The 27,698-nt window shown below is 35.8% G+C and overlaps 1 protein-coding gene across 1 annotated transcript; it reads left to right on the forward strand.

Moving 5' to 3' along the window:
- Nucleotides 1-383: 383 nt before the first annotated feature.
- On the forward strand, nucleotides 384-27,698 carry SKIL (SKI like proto-oncogene). Its single transcript, XM_090273800.1, has 7 exons — nucleotides 384-580; nucleotides 2,236-3,993; nucleotides 17,777-17,874; nucleotides 19,586-19,818; nucleotides 21,774-22,015; nucleotides 22,483-22,707; nucleotides 23,374-27,698. The coding sequence occupies exons 2-7, from the start codon at nucleotides 2,899-2,901 to the stop codon at nucleotides 23,527-23,529; spliced, it is 2,049 nt and encodes a 682-aa protein (XP_090129926.1). The 5' UTR covers nucleotides 384-580; nucleotides 2,236-2,898; the 3' UTR covers nucleotides 23,530-27,698.

Below are 27,698 nucleotides of genomic sequence, written 5' to 3' on the forward strand. Positions count from 1 at the left end.
CGGGTCTGGCCCGTCACCTCAGAGCAGCGAGTGGGGCGGGGGTGGGGCGGTGGCGGCCCCAGACAGCCGGCTGGGCGACTCGAGGAAGGAAGGAGGGAGGGTGGTGTTGGGGGTGGGGCGGGGAGGGAACATCCTGTCTGCGCTGAGCGCACCGCAGACAGCACTGCGCGCCAGCCGCCCAGACGGCGCGCGGGGCCAGGAGCGCCGGGTGCGCGCCAGGGGGGAAGGGTAAGAGGGCCGCGCGTGCGCGCGATGACCGGGCTGGGGAGCCCTGAAGAGCTACAATAGGCCGGAAGACGGCGCGCGTGTCCCTGAGGGACTAGGAAGCGCAAGACGGTGGCGACGGTGGCGCGCGCGCGGGCGCGTTTGGTGCCGCCGCTGGCTCCTTTCCCCTCTCCTCCCCTCCCCCTCTAGGCCGCCCTCGCTCTCCCCCGGGCGGCCGGAGACGGCGGCGTCGTCTGCGGGAAGCCGTGTGTCTCCGCAGTGACGTGGGCGGGCCGAGGGCTTGGTGACGTCAGAGGGCTGTGTGTAGCGATGTGTGTGGGGTTCGGAGAGGCGCCGGCACAGCTGAAGGGAGCTGGTAAGCGGCGGCGGCGGCGGCGGCAGCGGCGGCAGCAGGCACAGGTGCGGTCCTGGCTCGCTGAGGGGGACGCGGCTAAGGCGGTGGGAGGCAGGGGGCGCGCGACCCTTGAGGGGCCCAACGGCTGCGACGGGGGTAGCGGGGAGTTAACAAAGCTGGTCCAGTTCCCCTGGGGCGTGGAGGCCGGAGTCGGGGGTCCGGATGCGTGAGTCCTGGGTAGGGTCGGGGCCCAGAGGGGCACGGAGCGGGTGTCCTATGATCGGATCTTGCCTGGCGGACCCGGGCAGTGGGCGTGGGCAAGGGCAAGGGAAGGGCGCTACACTTGACCCGAGCCTTCGGAACCCTGGAGACTGGGACACCCGTCACCGCCTCCTCCCCCCGGCGTCCGTCTGGGCTCCACGGGGATGCCCCAGGCTCTACCCGGTCTGTCGGCACACGGCGGCGTGGGGATCCCGGTTCGGCGCCCCACCCGCTTGCTGACCACTCTCCCTCTGGCCCCGGGCGGGCGTAGGTACAGCCTTAGGGGTGCTGGGGTGACACCCGAGAACTTCCCGTGGAGACGGTGCGCGGGGGATTTCCACAGTTCTCCACGCGGCCTCCGCAGTGGAGTCGTGTTAGGAGGGCACTTGGGGTTGTCCCGAGACTGCGGGTGGAGGACTCCTTTTCCTCCATTTCCCCCTACTCCCTTGCACTCCGCAAGGCGTTCTGGGCCCCTTGTCCTCCACTCCTCCTCCCCCTCGCGGTTGAGATGGGTGGGTGGCTTTGCGTGGGCAGAGGATTTCAGGGTTTGGGGGACTCCCCCATTCCAGGTCATGCCTCCTGCTCTCTTGGTTTTCGTTGGCTGAGGTGTTCCTGTGGTGGCCGACAGTCGTCAGTACGTTGGTTAGTGGCCTTGGTCCTTAACCCTTCGGGTCTGTTTTACGGTAGATTGCTGGGAGTTTGGGAGGGAAAAATTTATATCTATTGGATTTCTTTTAGATCTCTAAGAAAAGAAGTGGGAGAAGAGTCTTTTCTTTTTCGGTCTTCCTCCATTTGCATTCTTTGTGAGGTCTGTCTGCCTTGTGCTTTTTGTCCCGGATTAGTCTTGTTCAAGGATAGAGATTCCCAGGCATGGCCATAGCTTTTTGGCTTCCATTAGGTGAATGAGCCAACCTAGTCAAGGAAAGTTAATTTTTGCCTACAATCATTCCAGAAAAATAGCATACACTGGCTAAATGAATTAATGCACTTAAGATTGCAATTTCCTTACATGTGGTAGATATGTTAACTCATATCTGATTTTTTGGATGAAACTGGGTGTTTATTTTTTAATAAGGAGATGAAGTAATGGATTATTTTAGTTAAAATGGCATAACTGAGGAGCCTCTGGTACTGAGTTTTGGGTGAGATGATCTGTTTGAATTTCTTTCTAATCTGAGATGCAGTAGCCCTCTCCCTTTTGAGGGATATTATTGCTCTTTACCCTTTCTCCAGATTGTTTTCCTATTTAAATGAAGGCTTTTCTAGTTAATTGGTGTTACAGTTAAAGAAATCACTCAAGTGTCACCTTTGGTAAAGTGAACTCAGTTTAAGATTAAGAAACTGGTTTCAAACTGACCCTTTGGCCTTTGGAGCAAATTCAAATGTAACTCTCCCCCATCCCCCTTCTCTTCCAGATTAATTAAAAGAAGAATGAACAGCAATCCGTGAAGATAACGGGGCAATTTTTCTTTAAATCATCTTTAATTGTAGAAGTTCAAGTGAAGTCAGAGGCTATTCTTTCTTACTGGTGTGAGAATTTATACAAGCCTTCAGTTTGTTAACACAGACTAACAACATCACTTTTAGAGAAGATACTTTTTCTTTTTTTTTTGGTGTCTTGGTGCCAAAAAATTTGGGTGCATCAATTTGACATGTTTGTGTCTAGATTTTATGTGCAAGTAATTTCATAAACTTTTCACTTGTTAAAACCAAACCAAACCATTGCATCAAACCTGGAAATCCTGAATTGAGAGAATTGGTAACTTTATTTAATACATATATCTGAAGAATTAAAAACAAAACAAAACACGAAGGCTTCCTCGGAGGTGTGCCTCTGGAAATTCTTTATTGTTGGAGGCAAATTTTATAGCATTTGCAGTGAAACTTAGAACTAGAGTATAGATAGAACCAAAACAGAGTTGCGAAATCTATTGAGTAATTTAGGGAGATCTCTTCAGAAATTTAAATTTTCTGTAACTTACCATAGGTAAGTTATCATACATTACTCTTCTCCAAATAAGCAGCTAAATAACAATGCGAGTGTCAGACCCACTTATTTAACATAGTAGTTTTTACCAATGGAAAATCTACAGACAAATTTCTCCTTGGTTCAGGGCTCAAATAAAAAAATGAATGGGATGGGAGATGATGGCAGCCCTCCAGTGAAAAAAATGATGACAGACATTAATGCAAATGGAAAAATGTTGATAAACAAGATGCCAACAGTAAAGAAGGAACACTTGGATGACTATGAAGCGCCAATGGAAACTGATGGAGAGCGTGTCAAGCGAACCTGTACCTCGGTGCCTGAACCTCTACATTTAAATCCCAGTTTGAAACATACTTTGGCACAATTCCATTTAAGTAGTCAGAGCTCTCTGGGTGGACCAGCAGCATTTTCTGCTCGTTATTCCCAAGAAAGCATGTCACCTGTATTTCTGCCTCTTCCATCTCCTCAGATTCTTCCTGGCCCACTGCTCATCCCGTCTGATAGCTCCACAGAACTCACCCAGACTGTGTTAGAAGGGGAGTCTATTTCATGTTTTCAGGTTGGAGGAGAAAAGAGACTCTGTTTGCCCCAGGTCTTAAATTCTGTTCTCCGAGAATTTTCACTCCAGCAAATAAATACAGTGTGTGATGAATTGTACATCTATTGTTCAAGGTGTACTTCAGACCAACTTCATATCTTAAAGGTCCTGGGAATACTTCCATTCAATGCCCCATCCTGTGGGCTGATCACGTTAACTGATGCACAGAGACTATGTAATGCTTTATTACGGCCACGCACTTTTCCTCAAAATGGTAGCATACTTCCTGCTAAAAACTCATTGGCTCAGTTAAAGGAAACTGGCAGTGCCTTTGAAGTGGAACATGAATGCTTGGGCAAGTGTCAGGGTCTCTTTGCCCCCCAGTTTTATGTTCAGCCTGATGCACCGTGTATTCAGTGCCTGGAGTGCTGTGGAATGTTTGCGCCCCAGACGTTTGTGATGCATTCGCACAGATCACCTGACAAAAGGACTTGCCACTGGGGCTTTGAATCAGCCAAATGGCATTGCTATCTTCACGTGAACCAAAAATACTTAGGGACACCCGAAGAAAAGAAACTGAAGATAGTTTTAGAAGAAATGAAGGAGAAGTTTAGCATGAGAAATGGAAAAAGAACTCAGTCTAAGGCAAGTTTTTAAAAAACAATTTTGAGAAACAGTAATGGTTTACTTTGAGATCCAAAGTTTATATTTAGAGTATAACTTGTGTGGTAAGGAACTGTTGCTGCTCATGCAACAGCAAAAAAATACAGGTGTATGTAATATGTGTGTATCAAACATTTTAGGCTATAAAGTACTTTCCTGTGTACTCATTTGAACTTCCAAATGGGCTAGTGAGAGGAGTAAGATTTTTTTCCATTTTACAGATAAAGAGACCGAGGCTCAGAGATCAAGTGGCTTTCCTGAGATTATACAGGCAGGGAGTGGAGGATTTGGGGCTTCTTTCTCTGTGATGTCTTCTCTTTCACATACCCTGTTTTTTGATGACTAAATTTGTTGTTTCCCTAAGATTCAAGATAATTTACACTTTGGTGTTATTCTCTATTTGCAAATTGTGTAATAGCTAGTCAAAACAACTGTGGAGATGAGTTTTAAACAGTGCTTTTCAAATTTACATCTAAGATTTCTGACATTGCTTATCAATTGGATACCTAGGCTTGATCATTAATTGGAAACAAATAGAAGTGAAAGATTTGTGATTCTAGTAACCAAATACGTTTTTTGAAAGAAAGGAATAATTAAAAATTATGACAGCTAGAATTAATAAAATACTATTTTAGACTAAATGTTATAAAAACCTATCAGCAAAGAGATCTTTTAATTTATTTTACCCATTGCATTATCTGGTAGGCTAATATGTTCATTCTAAGGGTTTGAATGCCTGGGGTAATAGACAAAACTTGGGTTATTAAATATTCAGTTTGTTGGTCTGATTTTTAAATATACTTTTCTACTTGATTAAAACCAGTATAATAGCTAATACTAAGTATTTAAGATGTGGCAAGCATTGTTCTTGAGCAGTTTTACATGTGTAATTTTATTTGATTTGTACAGCAAAAGGTTGGCCATGTTTCATTTGAAGAATCTTTGTTTTTCCACTATGAGGTTTTATTCCTTGAAATAATTTCTGCTCTTTCTACTTCACAAAATAAATGAATGAAGGATATTAAATGCAAAGGTTAGTCACAGCAACATGGGAACTTGGGCCGGAATCTAAGATTTGATGTCTTGTTCTTTATTATAGCGCCTCTAAGGTTTTGAGGGAAATTTAGTTGCAGTGTAGTTTTGAGAAAGTGATTTGCTTCTGAAGCCCCATGAAGATAATTTTAAACTTTTAGGTTGGGGTAGTTTGCAACTTACTGCTTCCAAAGGGTCAGCAGGCCCTCAAAATCTCTTGCCTATGGCTGCTAGGTAAGTTCATATTGTTCAGGTGCAGTTATAACATTTTGAAGCAGGCTTGAATTCAAGCTAGTCTTCACATTGCTGGACTAGTCCCATGGTGAAGCTTCTGCTTAGAGATTATCTATATACTCAAAATGTGAAATGCCCTTTTTGATATTTATGATGTCTTACTCCAAGCTATTTAGAGGCTCTACCTTGACAGTCCATAGCTGGCCACATCATTTGCCATATATCTATGCACCAGTCTTTCTTGCTCTGCCGTAAACATTTCTGGGATAAAGTACTTTGTCTAATATTCCTACTCTGTGTTCGTGAGAAAAATATCTGAGAAGCATGATGAAGGTTCAAAAAAAGATGAATTTACTTAAGTGAAACTGAATGTGCTAGGGTTTGGTTAAAATTGAAACCATCTTTCATTTGGATATGGCCCTTTATTGTCTCAGAGCTTAATGATTTGAATTCAGTTTTATTTGGAGAAAAAGAGATTTTTTCCCCCCATCTTTTTATTTTTTGTTTTTTGTTTTTGTTTTTTTGCAGTATTTGCTACTGGTGTGTTTTGGTATTGTTTCCAATTGTATATGGATTATAAGCATGAAGTTTAAGGGAACTTAAAATTTCCAGCAAACAAACCTTAAGAAAGGAGATTTTGGGGAAGTTTGTGTGTAATACATACTTGAGTGATTGTTTTGTTATGCCTGCCACTTCACATTTCAAAAGTTTACGCCACATTTTACAAGTTTATTCCTCAAAAGTGTGTGTGCGCGCGCGTGCATGCGCTTGCTTTTTTTTTTTTTTTTTTTTTGAAGGTCTGTTGAACAAAGTTTCTCAGATGAACCACTCCCAGATGTGTCACATGCTCCTGCCTCTATAACTGGTAGGTGGTAGAGTCAGGAGTTGAGTGCAGGTCCTCTGACTTGAAGTAATTTTAACACCGCCCCCCCCCCCAAGCTAATTTAGTAGCAGAAACTGATTCTGAAAAACATCAACTTAAAAAAAATCACTTAGCTTTGTGTAATAGTTCTTAAACTTTGTATTAACTTGTATATAGACTCGGGTATTTAACTGGGAAGGGGGCAAGGAGATAGTCCTTGATGAGGGAACATTTTCACTATCTTCTGTGAACTGGTTGCCAAACAAACAAATTAGACCCCGAAGATGGTCATTGTAAAAAGTTGACAGGCTTAAAAAAAAAAAAAAAAATCAGATATATTAACCTAATATTAAGGACTCTGTTTAGTGTGAATACTAATGTAATTTTATATGTTTATGTAGTCAAAGTATTGTTTTTGGATTTAAAAATACCCTAAAACTCAATAGGCAATTGGAAAGTAGCAATTGTTAAATTATTATTTTTTTCTTCTTCTTAAAAAACATTTATTTCTTTGTTTATTTATTTTTAGAGGGGAAAGGAGAAAGAGAGGGAGAGAACCATCATTGTGTGGTTGCCTCTCACTTGCGTCCCCAACTGGGGACCTGACGTGCAACCTAGTCATGTGCCCTGACTGGGAATCGAACCAGTGACACTTGGCTCGCAGGCTGATGCTCAATCCACTGAGCCACAGCAGCCAGGGCTTTAAATTATTTCTAAGGTTGGAAATTATATTAGTAATGATTGCCAAACTATTTGCATAGCTAATAGTTATATTTAATTTGCATAGATACTAGCTATATTTAGATGGGAGAAATAAGTGGTGTAAAGTCTATTCTTAGTGAAAAACTGACTATATTCTTTGTGGAAACTAAAGGTATATTTTGAACTTTCTTACTAAGGTCACTAGGTTGCTTTACAAAATGGTGTTACAAAGATGTTTATCTCTTCATATCGTTTGAACGGTTTGTGCTTTTTGTTAGAAAAGTGATTATTGTATTTTAAACTGCACAAATATGTACAAGAGTATCATATTCCTTATTTTTCTCCAAATCCTCAGTGGGTGTTATTTATCTGATTTAATTCTAATTGTGTTGAATCTTACATTTCTGTCTATAGGAAATGGTTGTTAAGCAAATTGATGATCTGTAAGTAAAATTGGAAGAGTGATCTTTACTGAAGATTATTTTCAAGCACATTAGAAAAGCCCATTTATAGTCAATTTGATAATTATTAGTGATTCTTTACTGTTAACAGCACGTATCTGACAATCTTCACTAAGTTAAAGATGGTGTATGTCCTTATAAGTATATATACACACATATTTACTTAATACTTAAATATGTATATTTAAGTATATATATATATATATATTCTTAAAATTTAGATTTCTAACATTTGACTTAATTTTATTAGGTAAGAAAAATAATAGTTTTTACTCTGCTTAGGGAAAAACAACTTTATAGATTATCATCTGTGATACAAGTAGATGACCTAAAGATATCAACTTAAAAATATTTCTCTTAAAGCCTATTAAATAGTTCACTATTTTTAGTTTTGCGTTTTCCTTTAAGTTCATTTCTGCAGAGGTCATTGGATGATAATAATAATGGTACAAAAAAGTTCTCCCTCTTATAAGCTATTATACTTTTGTTTAGGAAGTAAATACACTTCCTCGTTTAGGAAGCAAGGAATATATTAGGGCAACTACAAAGAGTTACTGTTGGGACGAAGTGTGTTCCAGTAATAATTGTGGTAGATTTGATGATAATTTGTTATATCAGTAGTATAGTTTGTATTTTATTAGCATAAATTTTGAAAAGGTGAGGATAGGTCAGAGTCAAATGAAGTATTTGTGCTCTTATGAGGGACCAGTATGAATATTTTTGTCTAACTCCAAAATTAATAATTATCTTCATTATTTTAGAGTATCTTTTTTCTGTTTTCTCAGAACCTAGTTTAGTGCCTGGCACATCAAAGGCACTCAGTGAAAAAACATTAAAAAAAATTGAATACATTTTTGATACACACCTTCACATTTTAATTTAGAATATTTGGAGTTTTCTGGAAAAATGATGTTTTAACCTTTTTAATAAACACATACATGATTTGAGAATGAACTGTTGAAAAGATAACTGATCGAATGAAAGAGTGGATGTGAAACATTTTGAGAGTTAAGAGTCTAGAAATGCAGAAGGTACTTTAAACTATTAATTGAAATATTTGCTGGTATGTATTCGGGAATTTTTTTTCCTTCCCAAACATCTTGACTTACCTAGAATTATGTGATTGTTTCTAAGACATTTGATAACTAAATATTGAGTTCAAATATGTCTCACTCATAGTTGTTTGTACACAGTAATTACACTATTGGGTATTTGTTCACTTCCTAAAATGAAGTGTACAAGAAGAAAATGAAAAACTGGTTATGAGAATTATGTTACAGGAAGAACATTTCAGTGAAATCTTTAGAATGGCTTTGGGAATAGTGCCCCCTTGTGGTTTGGGAAATACAGAATCTATTCATTTACCATTAACGAATGGTAAAATATTTTAAAATGGTAATATTTTTTAAAAGATTTGATTTAAAAATCTTACAAATTTATTTGTTTGGTTTGAAAAATTAAACTTCAAGGAAGAAAAAAAGGGTAGTTCTGAATCATTGTGTAGTCAGCTAATAGTGTTCTCACAGCTATGCATACGTTATAATTTATGCCACTGGGAGAATAAGGAAGTAATCAAGAATTGGGTTAATTTTAATCCCTTTAGAATTCTGGGAATGGAAAGTGATTGTGGAGCCAGAACTCAATTTGTAAAACTAGTTTGGGAATAGCTTTAGTAATGGCTTGAAACCTGTATTTTGTCCACATTCAGAATTTTGGTCTATTGAGGTTTCAAATAATTTAAGGATTTTATTAGACTACAAAAAGCAAAATGAATATATAATTAAACTATAAACATTTTTAAAGGTGTAGTTTGCTGCAGTCACTAAATAAAGTAATTATTACAGCACCATGTTAGGCAGAAAGAGGAATGAATAGGAAAGATACAATTAAAAGTCATTTTGATTTCTAGACTTACAAGTGGGTCACAGAAATATATATGTAAGGACTAAATGGAGGTGCCCCAAGGCAGTAATTCATCTACTTTCTGAATCTATAATATAATGTGGTAGATACTTAATAAAGGATTGGGTAACTGAATGAAAAATCTTAGTTCCCTTATAAAGTTACCAGTGATTTTCAAGGAGGACAATAGGATTAGTTTTTAAGCAGAGTAGCCTTTTGTTTTTATTTGTGATAGTGAATTAATTTTGAGACTTCAGATAGTATTAAAAGTGCATATTTTGTTTATCTTACAAGGACAAGGAATAAAAAGAGTTTAAGAAATTTACAAAGACCATTTGGTAAATAATACCAGGTGTTTTATTTCATGTTAGAATAGTGTTTTTTTTGGTGTCATTTTCAAAGTAATATATGTCTAATTGCAAGTAGATACCAAAATAAGTAAGTAAGTAAATGAATAAAAAGAAACTATCAATTTTAGTATGGAGTGATAATTACTGTTAGAATTTATTCCTTTACATGTCTAATGCTTTGTAAATCTGCAAAAGCATGTATAGAATGCACAAGTGTTATTATAGGACTGGCTGCTGAAATAGCAATATTATTGGACCAATTTTAAGACAGTTCACTTAAGAGTAGTGTTTTTCAAATTGCAGTGTGTCACCCATGCAGCCTTTCTCATCTGGGGTTCCATGAGAGGAGAATTAAGCTCTACAGAAAATGATTTGAGTGATGGTTTGTCATTTCACCCAAGGATGGTGTATAGTACTATTCTAAATGCTTTGGAGAGAAGTTAATTCATTGTATACAATGGGTGTGTTGGGGCATTTGGGCTTAATTCTCTTGAGAACCTCAGTTGAGAAAGGGCCAGGAGGGTCATGAAGTCAACTTAATGAGTCACCAGCATTAAAAAAAAATGACATAGAATAAAAAATGGAGTACATTGCATATAGTAAAGTTAGTTAATCTAAATTTGCTATTGTCAGTTTACATTAGTTGAAGGCCAAAATAATCTGAGATTATATTTTTTAAAGCATATATGCTGAAATAGGAGAAAAACCTTAGATTTATACAGATCGAGATTGCCTAATATTTTAGTGAAAGACATATGTGAATGGAGATTTCCAGATAATTGCAGTGTTAAATGGATTGGGTACCATATAATTCAATTATAAAAAATTTAATTTTAAAAGTCCCAGGAGTTAACGGGATTTTTTAAAAAGCAGGTTTCTTTTTTTTTTTTTTTTGCTTCAAGTTGTAAAGGGAGTGATATTGTACTACTGACTTGACATGGCTTTGTTTCCATGAAGTATTTAAGATTAACAGTTGCACATTATAAGAATGTGAGCCTTTGTTTTTTCTTTGAACATTTTTAAACACTGCAAACCTAAAACCGGCTTTGTGAGGTAGGTGGTATGATTTTTCAGTGTGTGGGAGCAGCAGCCATTGTTATAACTCCTGAAGATCTGTCTTTGATTAGTTAGTGAAGGTACTTAGATCACATTCAGTTTTGTATTAGGTTGATAAATTCTAATAATTACAATGAAGTGAGGCACAAGACTTAAGCCTTAAAATCCCTTAAGTAGCTATTTGCTACTTTGTAACACTATTCCTATTTCAGTTGTTGAAACACTCATTCACAACATGTTGGAAGTATTGAGGAAACCTGATCCTGTACTAAAAGATTCTATTTCTTTCAGTAAGAGTTGTTGGCAGCTGTTTGGTAGGGTGCCTTTTGTGTCCTTCTGAAATCATTTATTGACCACTTGAATGTCTTACTATTATACACAGTAAAAAGACCCTAATAGGTATATTCACTTTATACCTAAAAAGTAGCTACTTCACTGTGTATTTAGTCATGTGTTTAGTAAGGTTGAGAATGATTTATGTTGTAATTTGTATTTAACATGCCTTACATTTTATTTCTTGTGTAATCACATCATTAGGGGGATAGACTTTTAAATTTAACAGTCTATTAGTCCTTCATGTGCTTACTGTCATAAACACCAAAATGTATAGGTTTTTTATATTTTCAAAAAAATTTTTCCACATTTTTAAGAAAAATTAATTTTGATTTTTTGGGGGATTTTGGAAATCCCTTCAATATTTTGAAGCATTGTCATGATTTCTCTAGGTCACCAATGTTTGTCATAAGGTTTAATTAAAGGTCATAAATATTAATCTGTTAGTGTAATTAAAAATAGTGCCACCTAAAAGCAAAGTTTATTATTGAAGATAACTCTAGAAATATTTTTAAGTATATTTTATTGATTATGCTGTTACAATTGTCCCAATTTCTTTTGCCTTTGCTTCCTTCCGCCCAGTAGCCTCCAGCAATCCCACCCCACTTAGTTCAAGTCCTTGGGTCAAGCATATAAGTTCTTTGGGTTCTCTCTTTCCTATACTATTCTTAACATCCCTGTCTGTTTTGTACCTACCAGTTATGCTTCTTAATCTCCCTGTATCATTTCCCCATTTTCCCCCCTTCTCTATCCCAGCTGATAACCCTCCAAACAATCCCCATACTTATGATTCTGTTCCTATTTGGTTGTTTGCTTAGTTTGTCTTTGTTTTTATTTTTAGGTTCTGTTGTTGATAGTTTGTGAGTTTGTTGTCATTTTACTGTTCATAGTTTTGATCTTCTTTTTCTTAAATAAGTTCCTTTAACATTTCATATAATAATGGCTCGGTGATAATGAACTCCTTTAGCTTTGCCTTGTCTGGGAAGCACTTTATCTGCCCTTCCATTCTAGCTGAATAGAGTAATCTTGGTTGTTGGTCCTTGCTTTTCATCACTTTGAATACTTCTTGCCAGTCCCTTCTTGCCTGCAAAGTTTCTTTTGAGATATCAGCTGATAGTCTTATAGGATCGCCTTTATAGGTAACTCTTCTTTTCTCTTGCTGCTTTTAAGATTCTCTCTTCATTTTTAACCCTTGGCATTTTAATGATGATGTGTCTTGGTGTGGTCCTCTTTGGGTCTAGCTTGTTTGGGATTCTATGTACTTCCTGGACTTGTATGTCTATTTCCTTTGCCAAATTTGGGAAGTTTTCCTTCATTATTTTTCACATAAGCTTTCAATTTCTTGCTCTTCCTCTTCTCCTTCTGGCACCCCTGTGATTCAGATGCTGACACATTTAAAGTTGTCCCAGAGGTTCCTAAGCCTCTCTTCGTTTTTTTCAGTTCTTGTTTCTTCATTCTGTACCGGTTGACTGTTTTTTTCTTTCTTACGTTCCAAATCATTGATTTGAATCCTGGTTTCCTTCCCTTCACCATTAGTTTCATGTGGATTTTTTTTTGTTTCACTTAGCATAGTCTTCCCTTCTTTGTTTCCGTACTCAAGCATAAATGTCAAGTATGTGAGCATCTTGTAACACCAGCGTTTTGAACTCTGCATTCGTTAGGTTGGCTATCTCCTCGTCACTTAGCTTTCTCACTGGAACCTTGATATGTTCCCTTTTTGGGCCATACGTCTCTGTCCTCAACTTGACAGCCTCCTTGTTTGCCTCTGTGTCTTAGGTAGAGCTGTCACACTTGTTAGTTGTAAGGGGCGGAGCCTTAGGTATTCGTCAGTACAGAGCAACCCGTTTCACCACATTGTGACACTGTGTGTGTGGGAGTCGTCTGAGAGGGAACAATGCTGCCTGCCTAGCACTCTCCCCTTTTCCAGGCACTTCTCCCACTTCTGTATGGGACTGGCTCCTCTAGCTGTTGCCCTGGCCGTAGTTCCCAGAGTGGATGGGTCTGCGGATGTTCTAGGACCATGGGGGCCCTTTAAACAAGTAGACTGCTGAGAGACTGGCAGTTTCTGCCTCCGCCCCAACCCCCACTGGTTTTCACAGTTGGAAGCAATGACGCTTTATATATTCCCTGGCACTGAAGCAGTGAGTGTGCAATCTGGATTGGTGCTGGGAGAGCTCCCCAGGTGTCCCTACTTTTTTTGATGTGTGACTGCGCTTTCTGCCAGCTGGCCACAGCCGCCTCCTACCACTGCTGCCTCCATACCACGTCCTCTCCTCCCCTCTTACCTGGATGAGTATTTCTTTATATCTTTGTTTGTTGGACTTCCATGCAGCTTGATTTCCTGTTACTTCTGGTTGTCTCCAGTTTTGAGGTAGTTGTATTCCTTCTTAGTTGTGGAGGGGGATGCAGCGTGTCTACCTACGCCTCCATGTTGGCTGGAAGTCCAGTCTAGGAATTTTAAAGTTTTTTTTTTAACACAAATTGGAATGTTTATATGTGAATATTCCTGAGTGGGTGGAATTGCTTTTGTATCTAGAAAGTAGTGACAAAAATGCCTATTATTTTTTTTTAAATGAAGTCAAGTTTTCTAAATTATTCATTGTGAGACTAATGAGCACTACCAAAATACAATGTTTTTTTATTAGGAATTTTGATTATCAAAGGGTTATGTATATATAACACAGTAAGTTGAAATGTACAGAAACTTTCATAAAACATTCTCTAATTTTTACTTATTTAAGCTGACCTCTTCCATTTTGGAATTATTTAAAATTTGCTTTCATAGATATTATTGGTTGTTTCATGACCTAGAGAAAGAACCTTTAGAATGAAGTAAAGCGTCTGAAATTTTTCTTATATGTTTCATGAGGATGCCATCTGTTCATTTTGTGGTAGATAATGATGGGGAAGTTGGGCGATAAAAGCATTTTAAAATGTTGGGGCTCTAACTTAAGCTGCTAAATAACCTGCTTCTCTCCTTTGCCAGGCAATGTAATGTATTCTATTTTAATGTTTAAATACACAACGAGAATAAATTAATTCTCATACTGAAAGGTAAGATAAGTGGAAGTAAATGCTCATCTCTTGGTCTTGGTATCTTAATTTTTATTCCTAATCAGTAGTAGCATTACCACTCTGCCATTTATATTGTTCTTTTTTTGAAGACCTAATTTGTATGTAGAAACAAATGCAGGATAGATGAAAAAATCTGGCGTGCCTGTGAATGTTCTGTTGTATAATATGTGCTTTTCTTAATTATTTTTAACATGCACTTAAGATAATTTGTTATAAATGTGTTTATGGCTTATCCCAGCATATTAGATAAAATTAACTTCCAACATTTTATTATGGTTAGTGTTGTGAATTTCCCCATGATTTATACTGTTTAATTTTTAGATCTGATCTCTAAAAATATATCCCAAAGACCTTTGGCCTCTTTGGTACCTCATAGACTGGGATATAGAATGTGATAGACTATTTGTGAATTTCTTGATAGCAGAGTAACCTTATAAAAGGCTACCCTGGGAGTTAATGAACTATGTTGTCATTCAGAATTTATTCAGCAAATATTTATTGAATCCCTACTACGTGCCAGGCATGGTGCTAGGTACTGAAAATATAAAAGTAAGACAGTCCTTGACCTCAAGCTGCTGTTCAAGCAGAGATTGGATAGCCCCTTCTCAGGGATTTTGAAGAGGGAATTCCGACATTGGCTAGGGGACTGCATTAGGTGATCTTTAAGGAAGATTTCTTTAGAACCCCTAGTCTGTGACTCTTGTTAGTGGGATTGTGTGAGAATAGGAAATCAAATAAAGGACACAAATCAGAGAGGGAGGAATGTTTAAAAATACAGGGTAGGGCAAAAGTAGGTTTACGAGTATGCGAAACACAATTTATTCTTGTATTATTATTTATTGATTGTATTATTTTCTGTATGAACAACTATAAGCCTACTTTTGCCCCACCCTATATATGAATGAACTAACAATTATTTAACGTGGCACCTAAAGTGTAGGGACATCATAGAAATAAAGGTAAACTGAGTTTGGGTCATGAATAAAAGTAAAACTTATACATATCAAGCTGTAGAGTTTTGAAATCAAAATTGAGTTAGATTTCAAGTCAATATCTTTGACTGAAGAAGTTTAGAATTTGCTTTTCTGAAGAGTTGAGCCCTGACTGATGTGGCTAAGTTGGTTGGAAGTTGTTCTGCAAATCTAAGGGTGTGAGTTCAATTCCTGGCCAGGGCACATGCCTGGGTGGTGGGTTTGGTCCTCATTGGGGGCACATATGAGAGGCAACCTATCAATGTTTCTCTCTCACCTTGGAGTTTCTCCCCCTCTCTTTCTCCCTCCCTTCCCCTCTGTCTAAAAGTATATAAATAAAATCTTTTAAAAAATATTTGAGGTTCCAGCTATTAATAATAGGAAAATCTTTTGTATATGTAAAACAATTTTAGTAATTTTAATTTAAAAAATGTAGTAACAGTTGATTTCTCGAGCAATACATACAGGATTGTTTCAAATATAAAATGAATTTAAAGTGGAGGTTTTTAAATTTTCTAAATGAATTTAACAAGTGACTTCTATAAAAATTCTCATTTAATTCAAGCTTATATTTCATTGCTTTGTTAGCATGAGCTTATTCGTGCTAATTAACACCTCTTTGAGCATAGTGTTGGGGTGACAGATGTTTTTCCTAAGTGAATTTTCTAGATAATGAAGCTACTTTTTCCAGCACTAACCGTGTTTTTCAAAACTTACTTTTTCCATGAATTCTAAAATATCAAATAGTTTTCAATCTTTCTATGTGGTATATAGTATGTTAGATATGTATTTGGTATACTATTTATACATAGTGTAATATAGAATATAATTTAACTGTCGTGTTGACTCAGGACTTGTTAAACATCAGTTGCTATACTCTGTTGTGATGATGACAGTTGAGATCTGTTAGGTCATTCGCCTACAGTAAAGCCCTCAAATTGTCTTGCTTTTTGAATAGTTTTTTTTATGTTTGTGTCCTCTAATTCACCTCTCTTTATACTGTCAGCTGTCACCAGGCATCTATCACTGGGTATCTCTTGTTGGCACTCAGTTCCCTTTCTAATTTACTGGTAGAACTAAGCTTTAGGCTGAGAAACTATGTAGATGAGTGATTGCTTTACTTTATTAAAATAAGCAGTTGATTTTGTCTCAGATTCTATACTGTTTTAGAATATTTGATCAGGAATGTAGGGTTTAAAAAAAATTCTATTCTCATATAGAGTCTAGAGGTACTCAATGAATATGTAACTCTTAAACCCTTTTAAAATGTCATTCTTTTCCCTATGATCTTATGATATTGTTAGTCTTTTAAAATTCTTGCCAAGTAATTCTTAACAAAAATGTTGACCTATTAGTACAAATTACCATATTTTTATTTTTGGCTTTTAATTGTTATCCTTAAATCATCTCTTAATTGGTCAGGTTGTTTGTATGATGTGTGCTCCAAAAGCTGTTTCCTTTCTGTTTTCAGCCCACTGTGTTGGGGCAGTGGATTACTTGTCAGGCCTTTCCTTTCCTGATGAGTTTCCTCCTCATTGATTTCTTCCAATAGCAGTATCTTCCTAATCAAACCATGGACACTTTATGAATTTGGTTTTGCTTTAATCACAAGTCCTTAGAATCTGAAGATGTTTCCATTCCATTTTACTTAGTTTCTTAGTTCTGAACTGAAATATTAGGACATTAGGCAAAACAGTTTTCCTAATTCTTGGTATTTAGTGGCTATCCCCCGGGTGCAGTGTCCATACATCATCCAATGAGGAGGTCACTCTCCACACACCTTAGCTGATTGCAGAGGGAATGGGGCCTCTCGGAGGCAGGGTCAGAATATCCAGCTCTTCTTGTTATCTCATCCTTCCTTTGTCTCATCCCCAATTCCCTTCTCCCTCACTCCGCTAGGTTTGTCTGTTAACCTCCGATCTCTGTTGCTCACCTGTACCAGGCCTTCTTTAAACTCCTTTTTCCTCCTCCATTAGTGAGTCTTGCCCCCTTTTAAGGTACCCTTTTCCCAGAAGAGCAGGGTAATTACCATAATATGAAATATGTGTGTATGTAGGGAGGGGGACAAAGTATAAATAAAGCAAACCAAAATAAGAGAGAAGTTAGTAACATGGGTATTCTTTTCTTTCTCAGTTTCTGAACCTCAGCTTTCTAACTAGTAAAATAGAGATAATGCTATCTGCTTAAGGATGTGTTTGTCAGAATTAAGCGGGATGTATAAAATTCTTATCAGGTAGATGTTCAATAAGTAGACAGTTACCTTCTTTCCCCTGATTGACTGGTACAGTTTATGAGGAAATATGGTTTACTGATAAGTGTTAGCAGACAAGGTGGTTTCACACTTAGTTTGGCAGGGTATTTATAGCTATAGAATGTTATCTATATGCTAACAAATACTGTATGAATGGGTTATATTTCTAGCTGGTTGTAGCAGAATGAAGAAGAATCAGGACTTACCAATGCTGTACATTTGCAGAGTATTATTTAAAATGGATTTTTAAAATAGATTTCATAAGTATGAAATGGGATGAAATCATTTCTGGTAATCACTGTTAACATGAAACTGGTTTTGTGATGGGATAGTTCACGTAGCTGTCTTTTTGAGTTTCAAGTGACCAGACATAGTACTTTAAGGAAAGATTGCCTTATTAGAAGATGACTCTTAAGGTAATCTTTTTTCTCAGGGTTCTCCAGAGACATCCTATGGCCCTGTCAAGTTGATACATTAAAACTTTAACCATCCCATCTTCTTTCAATAAACTTTTTTCCTTCTACGTTTTTCTACAGATAGATCCACCATCGGGAGTGGAATTACCGTCATGGTATCCTGTTATAAAGCAGGAAAGTGACCATGTTTCTCAGACGCATGCATTTTTACACCCTAGGTGAGTGGGTATCGTCTCATTAGTTTAGTCATTTGTTCATTTATTCATTCATTCAATCAGCATCTATATGTTAATACTATGGCCTTGGGAATTCATTATTTAGCTTTAAGCTTTCTTGTTAACCAGCAAAATGAATCATAAATTGTGTTGAACATTTAAAATATTGTCTTCTTGTGTTCCTGTGCTTTTTTTCCCTAGAAATAGGTAATTTCATTTTTTCCCTGAAATAAAAATGAAAGTTTTCATTTAATTTCCTTGCTTTCTTTCAAGAGGTAAACCAACTCTTCAAAAGCTTTATGTGCAACTTTGATATTTTAAAAAGAAATCTTTTTGAAACTTAGAAACTGTCATAGTAACAACACCCTTCAAAGTAAACTTTTCATAGTTTTGATAAAAATGTACCTTAGATTATATTCTATTCATTCTTAAAGTTTTGTTTTTTTTTTAAAAAATTTGTTTATTGAGAGAAGGAAGGAGAAAGAGACAGACAGACATTGATTTGTTGTTTCACTTATTTATGCATTCATTGGTTGATTCTTGTATGTGCCCTGACTGGGAATCAAACCTGCAGCCTTGGTGTATTAGGACGATGCTCTAACCAACTGTGCTTCATGGCCGGGGCTTCAGTCCTAAAGTTTTATCTGCTGCTGTAAATATATATTCTGACCAAGCATGGTGATGAAAAATCTCAGTCTTATTTACATTTGTACAATTCTTACATTTTAACTTCATTTGAAGTAAGTCTTTGGACAATATTAAACTTGTCAGTTTTCTTAGCAGAATACTGAGTTTTCATCCTCAGAATTCATATAATTGGTAAAAAGGAACAAAATAGATGTATCCTATACAGAGAAAAGATGTAAGAAGAGATTATTTAGAGTTTATGGGATAAAGTATCATGTCAGTTAAATGATTGCATCTTTTGGCTAAAGGTTATACAGATTACAGTTAATAATATGGTACTTAAATATCCAGCTCATATCTGTTCCATGAGTCTCTCAGGTGATCTACTGAACAATTTTATGTAACCTTCAAACAAAATTGGTAGATAGCCCTTTGATCATAGTTTTGCACAATAGGCATTACTAAAGTATTCTAGGAAGATTGTTCTGTGGGGTTTGATACAAGGAGGGCTGCCCAGAGCTGGGCAGCATTCTGAATTCCTGTTCTCTCCTTGAGCTATTTAAGAAGGAAGGGCTCTACGAGCTCCTCATTGGGCCTATGGTGAAACAGGCCATAACCATGCAATGTGGGACTGAGTTGGCTTCACCGTAACAAAGAGCAAGGATTTGTTGCTTTAGAGGGGTGATGGGCAAGAAAACAGTCCTTCAAAGAAGCATATAGTGTTTTCTTTCTGGTGTAAACCTTACCTCTACTTAGGGCTGTTAAACAGCTCTGTAAAAGTGCTTCATGCTTTTAGTTCTCAGGGAAGGAGAAGAAACTGATATTATTTTCTTGTGAGTGTCCTTTTAGTGCTTAGAAATTACTTTTTGCAAAATAAAAAATCCCTCATGGTTTTGCTTTTACTGTCTAAAATACTGACTTTTTTAAAGAATTCTTTTCCAGGACCCTTATTTTCTGAGTTATGTTGTCTGTTTTGGTAAAAAAAAAAATTGTTTAACCATAGAAATAGTAAAAATAACCCATTTTACTTTTTATCTAAATGTAATGTGTGTAATGTGTGTCTTATTTTGCCTTTCTTTGTTTTCAGCTACTACTTATACATGTGTGATAAAGTGGTTGCCCCGAATGTGTCACTCACTTCTGCTGTATCCCAATCTAAAGAGGTCACAAAGACAGAGGCAAGTAGATCCATACCAAGACAGTCAGAGAAGCCTCACAGTAGTGGGAAACATCAGAAAACAGTGTCTTATCCAGACGTCTCACTGGAAGAACAGGAGAAAATGGATTTAAAAACAAACAGAGAATTATGTAACCGTTTAGGTAAGTATTTAAAATTAGTGTTTAAAAAGTATTAGATATTTAAAATCAAATATCTAATAAATACATGTAGCATTTCCAAAGAGGATTTTTACTTAAGGTAATTTTTCAGATAATTGAAGCTTTGATTGTAAAAAAATGTTGAGTGACTACTTAGAACCTTGATTGCTATACTTTTCTAGAATGGTGATTGCTATAGAGGCTAATGAGGTAGATGTATAGGCTGCATGGCTTCATACCGCAACTGATTTTTGTCTGATTATCCCTGCCGCCCCCTTCCTGCCTTTGCTGTCAGATTTCTTCAGAAGTTCCTTATTTTTCTTTCTAATTTGCTGTGAACTGAGAAACCATTTAATTTACAATGCTAGGAAGTATATGTAAGAGTAGTTATGTGTAGGACCCAGGGAAACTTAGTCATGGAATAAGGAATGGTTGAAATTGAAAACTCATAGCTGTGGGAGCCAGGCAGATGGCACAAATGCAGAATGCTGGCTGGACAGCTGAAAAAAAAAGCTGCCTAGTTACAGTGCCTTTTATAATACTGTGGGCCAGACAAATGCTCAAATGCTGCCTGTGTATCCCTCCATGTAGCAGCAGAGCTTTGCATAGAGCTTAAGGAAGTGTGACAAGTATTTCAGCTTTATGGGAGCAGTTGAAGAGTCTACAGTCATTTAACTGTTTTCGTAGATAATTGAGGTTCTTGGTGGGGCATTTCTGTACTTTAATTTTGAGAGTTTTAAAATTTGGTTTTCTTTGGATTTGATTATGGTTCTTAATTACTGGTATATCAGTATGTCCTATTTGCATTATATTTTACTTCCCAAATTAGTGAATTCTAGTGACTTAAAAATATTGAAATATAATTCATTTACCTTAACATTTACACTTTTATCATGTAAAATTCAGTTGTTTTTAGCAAATTCACAAAGTTGTACAATGATCACAACTATTTAATTTCAAAACATTTTCATCGCCCAAAAGAAGCCTTAATCCATTAGCAGTTACTCTCCATTCTCCCCTTTCTCGAGCCTCTGTCAACCACTAATGTATTTTTTGTCTTTATGGATTTGCCTATCCTGAACATTACATATACAGAGGATGGTACAATATGTGGCCTTTTGTTGTGTGGCTTCTTTCATAATCTTGATTTCGATAGCTCTGTAATAAGCTTTGAAATTGGGGATTGTGAGTCCCCAACTTTTTTTAAAGATTTTTTCTCTCTCTTTTTTTTTTTGATTCCTTGCATTTCCATATGAATTTTAGAATCAGCTTGTCAATTTCTGCTACAAAGCCAGATGGGATTTTGATAGGTATTGCATTGAAAAAGTAGATTAATTTGGTGAGTATTACCAGCTATCTTGGTCCGTTTGGGCTGCTATAACAAAACTACTATAGACTGGGTGACTTATACCACAGACATTTATTTTTCACAGTTCTGGAGGCTGGGAAGTCTTAAGGTTGAGAGATCAGATTTGGTGTCTGGCAAGGTCCTGCTTCCTGGTTCATAGATAGCCATTTTCTCACTGGGTCCTCATGTGGTGGGAAGGATCGGAGAGCTCTCTGGAATCTCTTATATGACGGCAGAAACCACATCATGGAGGCTGTGCCCTTATGACCTAATTACCTCCCAAAGGCCCCAACCGCCTAATACCATCACATCAGGAGTTAGGATTTCAACATGAAAGGGGGGTAGGAGTCACTAACATTCAGTACATGACACCATCTTCACGATATCAAATCTTTTAACCCATGAACATGGGATTCCTTTCCATTTAATTTCAGTGGTTTTTAATTTTTGTTGTTCAGGTTGCATACTATTTTTGTTAAATTTATTCCTAAGTATTTTATTATTTTAAAATTTCATTTGTAAATGGAAGTTTCTTAATTTCATTTATGAATTGTTCTAGATTTTTAACAGAGTGATATTCATACTGCTACTTTATTTTTGCCTCTTAAAGATCCATCAATCTCAAATAATTCTGTAAGTAAAAAGAAACCTGAGTCTACCACTTGCAACTTAATCAGAGATACAACCAAGGAGGGAATTGACCATGATGCTGCAGCTTCATCTTCACTTCTGGTCAAAGATGTCATTTGTGAGGATGATAAGGGAAAAATCATGGAAGAAGTAATGAGAACTTACGTCAAACAACAGGAAAAATTGAACTCAATTTTGCAGAAGAAGCAACAACTTGAGATGGTAAAATTGTTATCTAATATCCCATTATGAAAAGATACTTTCGCATATTCTTAAGAAAAGTCAAGATGAGTTGTTGCAAATTTATTTAAGATTATTCAGAGTTTTACACCCATGAGCAATTTTAATATACTTAAAAAAATTGATTTTAGAGAAAGACAGAAAGAAACATTGACTTGTTGTTCCACCCATCTGTGCATTCATTGATTGATTCTTGTTTGTGCCTTGACCGGAGATCAGACCCGCAACTGTGGCATACTGGGATAACGCTCTTAACCAACTGAGCTGCGTGGTCAGGGTTAATATACTTTTACATGTTTAGAGAAAAGCTTGTCAAGATAATTACCTCTACATAGAGTTGCTGTGACAGCTGAATTTTAGATATTTTATGTAGTATTTTTTCCTGAATTGAAATTTTTTAATATGATAGAACTGAAGTATAAATTGTATTGTGATTCTTAATATTACAGGAAGTTGAAATGTTGAGTAGTTCAAAAGCAATGAAGGAACTCACTGAAGAACAGCAAAATTTACAGAAAGAGCTTGAATCTTTGCAGAATGAACATGCTCAAAGAATGGAAGAATTTTGTGTTGAACAGAAAGACTTGGAGAAAAAATTAGATCAGGTAATGAAGCAAAGATGCACCTGTGACTCAAATTTAGAAAAAGACAAAGAGGCTGAATATGCGGCACAGGTAAGAATTACTCAGTTTTTATAATGTTTTCCTTTCAGTGTGGAAATTGAATGTATTACCTCCTGTATTAAATAAATTAATTTTTTCAAGCTTATTTCATTAGGCTAGATTTCAAAATGCATAATTCTGTTAAACACAACTTTATGTTTCTGTCAACCAAGATGACTTTGATTTTGATTGCTTTATTACTTGAAACTTTTATTGAGCTTCTGTAGTTAAGTTGCCCAGATTGCTAATTTCTAGGTGAATATCAAGTGTTGTATTACTTTAATATAGTATATTGGCTTTCAGATAAGTAAATTAACAAACAAATTGTTGCCCACTGTGTTCAAAAGCACTGGAGCGAAAATGAGTAGTAGTTCACAACTTAGGGAAGATGAACCACTAACCCTTAAGGTGAGCAGGCTGTGATGAGGAGAGAGGTATGCTCAAGTGCAGGGCATAATGAGAATACGCTAGGTGATTAGTTCTCTTGACCCTTTGTTCTTTCCCTCATTTAATGTCAAGCCAAAATCAGATCAGTAGTAGTAGATATTTAAGGGATTGTATATGCGTGAAATGATTCATTTTATAAAGAGAAATTTGAAGGTAAATCTAGCATGATGTGAGGATTAAATGGAAACACAAAACTGAATGGAAACTAACACACTCTTTTAAATCACACAGTTGGCAGAACTAAGACAGAGATTGGACCATGCCGAGGCAGACAGGCAAGAACTCCAAGATGAACTCAGACAGGAACGGGAGGCAAGACAGAAGTTAGAAATGATGATAAAAGAGTTAAAGCTACAAATTTTGAAATCAAAGACTGCTAAAATATAGAAACCTTCACAGAGGTTCGTCTGTATGTTCCTGACAGAATTTATTTTTGTTTGTTTGCTTTGCTAGTTGAATTCTGAGCAGCTTATCTGCATGAAGATAACTAGGCATTCTGTCCATTTGTAGATCAGAGAAAGTGAAGAGATTATATATTAGTACATAAATTTTTACATTTCCAAATGAATGAAATGTGTGTTTCTTGGTATTTTTTTCCCAAACAGTTTAGTTAACAATACTTTCCGGTTTCAACTATTAGATAATCTGCCTATATTTCTAATGCAAATTTAACAGTTGTATACTTTTTAAAAGCTGCATTGTGTGATGGAAAATAGTTGTGATTTTGTTATCCATATTTCAAACTCCATTTTAGATACAATGGTGGCATCATATTTCAAATATATAGAGATATTCAAGGAGATGAATTTCCCTTGTTTTCATTAACAGTCTCTTTTCTGATAAACTGTACCCATTATTATTGTGGAATGAATTTCCTTCAGTTCACTTTTAATGTTTCCTGAGAGACATTTGTCAAAAGAGGAATTTCACTGATGAGGTTATGGCACACCCCATGGACATAAAGGGGAAGAATAATATGCTTTGTTATAATCCTGCTGCTAAATGGAAGAGGCAGTTGTAATTGTTTTTTTTTTGTTGTTGTTGTTGTTTAAATGTGGTTATATTTAGATTTTTTTTGTAATGCAGCAACTTCAGGAGAGGGAATAAAATGTAAAAATTTTTGAACTTTTGTTTATGTTGTTAATAGTGGTGTTGAAATGTTACTGTTCTTGAGAAAAACTGATACCATTGATGTACATCAGTTTTTATACAATCCATAATCTTCCTGTACAGTTTTTATATGTAGTTATGGGGCTTACTGAAATTTATATAATGGGTTTGTTTTGTTTGATGAGTTTGTTTTCCTTTAAGTTGTAAAATATTAAACTCCTTGAAGGTTATTGTAGACTTTCCTATGTTTAAATAAGTTAAGTCTTATCAAAATTTGCACAAATGGACCATTTCAATTACTACTTAATATCAAAATCAAGAATTTACAGTCAACTGATAAAAGTTTATGATAGATTAATATAGGGAAGTTTAGTCATCTGCTACTAAAAGATTTTTAGATAATTTTTAAAAGACAGGAATCCCATAGTTTGGGAGAGGGGCAACATCTGCGCTTTTTTTTTTTGCATAGAAAGGTGTCATTCTTTAATTGCAAATTTTATATTAGTTAATTCTTGACTTAAAAGGTATTAGGTAAAATTTTTAGTATGCATTTTTTTAGAGGAAGTTTCCTGAAGCTACAATTGACATCATTTTCCCATGAATTTTATGTTCTCATGTTCTTGCCTAAGGTACTGAATACAATTACTTGAGAGCTAAATCTATTTTTAAAATAAATCGGCTAGCGTTATAATATACTATTCCCAGAATAGATGATAGGTACTCTAATGGTATAGAACTTCAAAAATCAGTAGGTTATCATCTATCCAGTTATTTTGATGTTTTGCTTGATGGTACTAATGTATCCTAAAAGAATTTATGTAATTCTCAAAGTATAGGTTTTTCACTAGAATGTGATCTAAATGTATATTTTCTGCTTACCATTTAAATTTTACTGTATTAAACCTGCGATTTAATTTGTTGATCTTTGGAATCTCCTCAAGGAGAAACAGATGTTAAAAAAATGACCTACAGAAACAATTTTTAAAATGATATACCTTTACTTAGATCCGGAGAAAGAAAAGTCACAAAGATATTCTATGATACAGTTTCATTTTAGTTGTGAATTAGTTGTCTCACAGCTAAGCTTTTTGGGAGACAAATTTAAGCCCCTATAATTTCGTTTATTTTTCTAATTCACTTGAAATCTTTCTACTCATGTTACTTAGATAAACTTGCTTAAGTTTCAACCCAAAATTTCTAAAATAAATTGCTTAATCTTTGAAATATGTTACTTTAAAATTCTAAGCAGTGCTGAAACACCTTTAAATTATCAAACTCTTAATTTAGAATTGAATGAAATATTTTTAATATTCTTTCACATAATGAAAACTTGTCACATGAAATTGTGTAGTTTTCATTTTCCCAAAGATAACATTGATGTTGCCATAGATTTCTGTCTAATTTCCTTGAAAATAGTTTTTTTATTCAATTGTAAATATTCTACCTATTCTAGTGAAAAGTAATTTTAAGTTAAACTGCACCACATAGCTTGAAATTACGGTGATTTTGTAATACTTTAAAAAGTGGCCTCTGCTAAATTATCTTATCCATATAAACTTCTATTCTTTGCATGCTCATTTTGTGTGTTGATTGCTATCTTAAAGTTTGTTTTGGTGTTGCTTTTGTGTGCTATTCATTAGGCAAGCAGATTTTTCCGCAGATTTTATAATACTCTTTTTAGGAAAAATATGAAAATATTTACTTTAAAACTGCATTAAAGGAACAGCCTATCAAAGTGCTAGAGCATCTTTAGAAGAATGCTGGGTGATAGGTGATGTTTAATTTGGGTGTTGACAGTTTCTGTACTCTAAACTTTCTGAGGAAAAGGTACCAAATCTATAAAGGTAGTAAATGTAAAATCTGCTGTCATTGAGGAAGCTCGAAACCACCTTGATTTTACAAATTATAACACTATGAAAGGATTTGACCAACAATGTAAGTCTGGCTTGTGCTTTAGTTTTGTAAGCATATTCTTTTGCTTGAATTTCTGTGTCAATGAGAATTAGGATGTTTTATGCTTCTTGAACTAATTTTATAGCATATTTAATATATTACTAGGTGGAATATAAAGTCATTTGTACATACTGAATTACAAACCAGTTACTAAATAGGTAAAATACACTGAGTACAATATTTGCAGATTATTCATTTATTAGAAGTCACGACAGAACAACCAATTTGTTTGCACATCTGTGGACTCTGAAGGAAAGTAAAATAATAAACGAGTAATATGAAACATGCTCAAGGTATTTCTCTAAAATTAATTGTAAAGCTGGTGCTGAAGGTTTTTAATCAGCTTCTGGAATTTTCTCAATGAAAAGACTTGTTTTGATTAGGGAAGAATTCTCATTTTTATTTGCTTTTATGCATTTAATCTGCACGACAGGACATTAAAAATTAATATAATGACTAGTGCTCATACTGTACATCTGTTTCTGTGCTTGGAACTACTTGTTAATAGTTTTTATTAAAGCTATCAGCAATAAGGGACACATTAGTGGGATTGAATTATTTAAACAGCTTAATTTTTTTCTAGTATAGAATACTTAAGCATTTCCATTATTGGAAAAATTTATATAGGTATCCTGTATGGTATCTTGTTTTAAAAGGACAGTTTTTAAAAACCTTTTTAAATGGCTTTAAATTACATAGTGCAATTGGGGCCTGCTTTTTTGTTTTTTGTTTTTGTTTGTTTTTTAGTAATAGAATTAAATGTCTCATATAGCGCTACTGTTTTTGAATTAGAAAGCGATCAAATGTAAAAACTGAAATTTAAAAATTAAGCCCAGAAAACAAAGTAGTGTATTAGTTGAATGTAAAATAAACTTATGATTTTCTTCAATATACATACCTCACTTGAAAATAAAGCACAGCATACTTAAAGTAGTTCTAGTAAAAAAAAGTCCTACTAATTGCTAAATCTAGGACACCTTGTGGGAAATTACAGTTTGGGAGAAATAAAATATACTTGCTATTAACCATCCTGTTAGAAATATTTGTTTATCCTGATAATTTTAAGCCAACAGAGTAGTCCTAAATTATTTCTGAATTTTTAATCTGAAGGCAGTAAATGAAATACTTGTTCTGCATTTGTTGAAACAAATAGTTGATTACGTCAACCATAATTCAATATGAAATTTTGCCAATGATGTACAGTTTTATGGTTAAAATTGCTGTGGTTGGTTGTATTACATGACACAAAACTGTCCTCTACCTCACGTGAAATAAATATTTTATATGGTTTTACTATACAACAAGACTCATCTATCTGGTTAGTTTACAAATTTTGAATTATATTTATTGAAACATGACATACTGTGCTCTTAGCTTATACCTCAATTGTATTTTGTGCTGTTTTCCATTTTCATGCCTTGTAAATAAATTGTATAGATTGTGGATTAAATTCAAAATAAAAACTTTTAATGCCAATAAATTGTTTCAAGCCA

Source organism: Furipterus horrens, unplaced genomic scaffold, assembly GCF_987537825.1.
Source record: "Furipterus horrens unplaced genomic scaffold, mFurHor1.1.pri manual_scaffold_1, whole genome shotgun sequence".
Lineage (NCBI taxonomy): Eukaryota > Metazoa > Chordata > Mammalia > Chiroptera > Furipteridae > Furipterus > Furipterus horrens.

What these genes read in the sequence shown, in the direction of transcription:
- SKIL (XM_090273800.1), top strand. Translation starts at nt 2,899, where the DNA reads ATGGAAAATCTACAGACAAATTTCTCCTTGGTTCAGGGCTCAAATAAA. An exon ending in AGAATTATGTAACCGTTTAG is followed by an intron (nt 19,819 to 21,773) that starts GTAAGTATTTAA and finishes TGCCTCTTAAAG; the next exon opens with ATCCATCAATCTCAAATAAT. An exon ending in AGGCTGAATATGCGGCACAG is followed by an intron (nt 22,708 to 23,373) that starts GTAAGAATTACT and finishes TAAATCACACAG; the next exon opens with TTGGCAGAACTAAGACAGAG.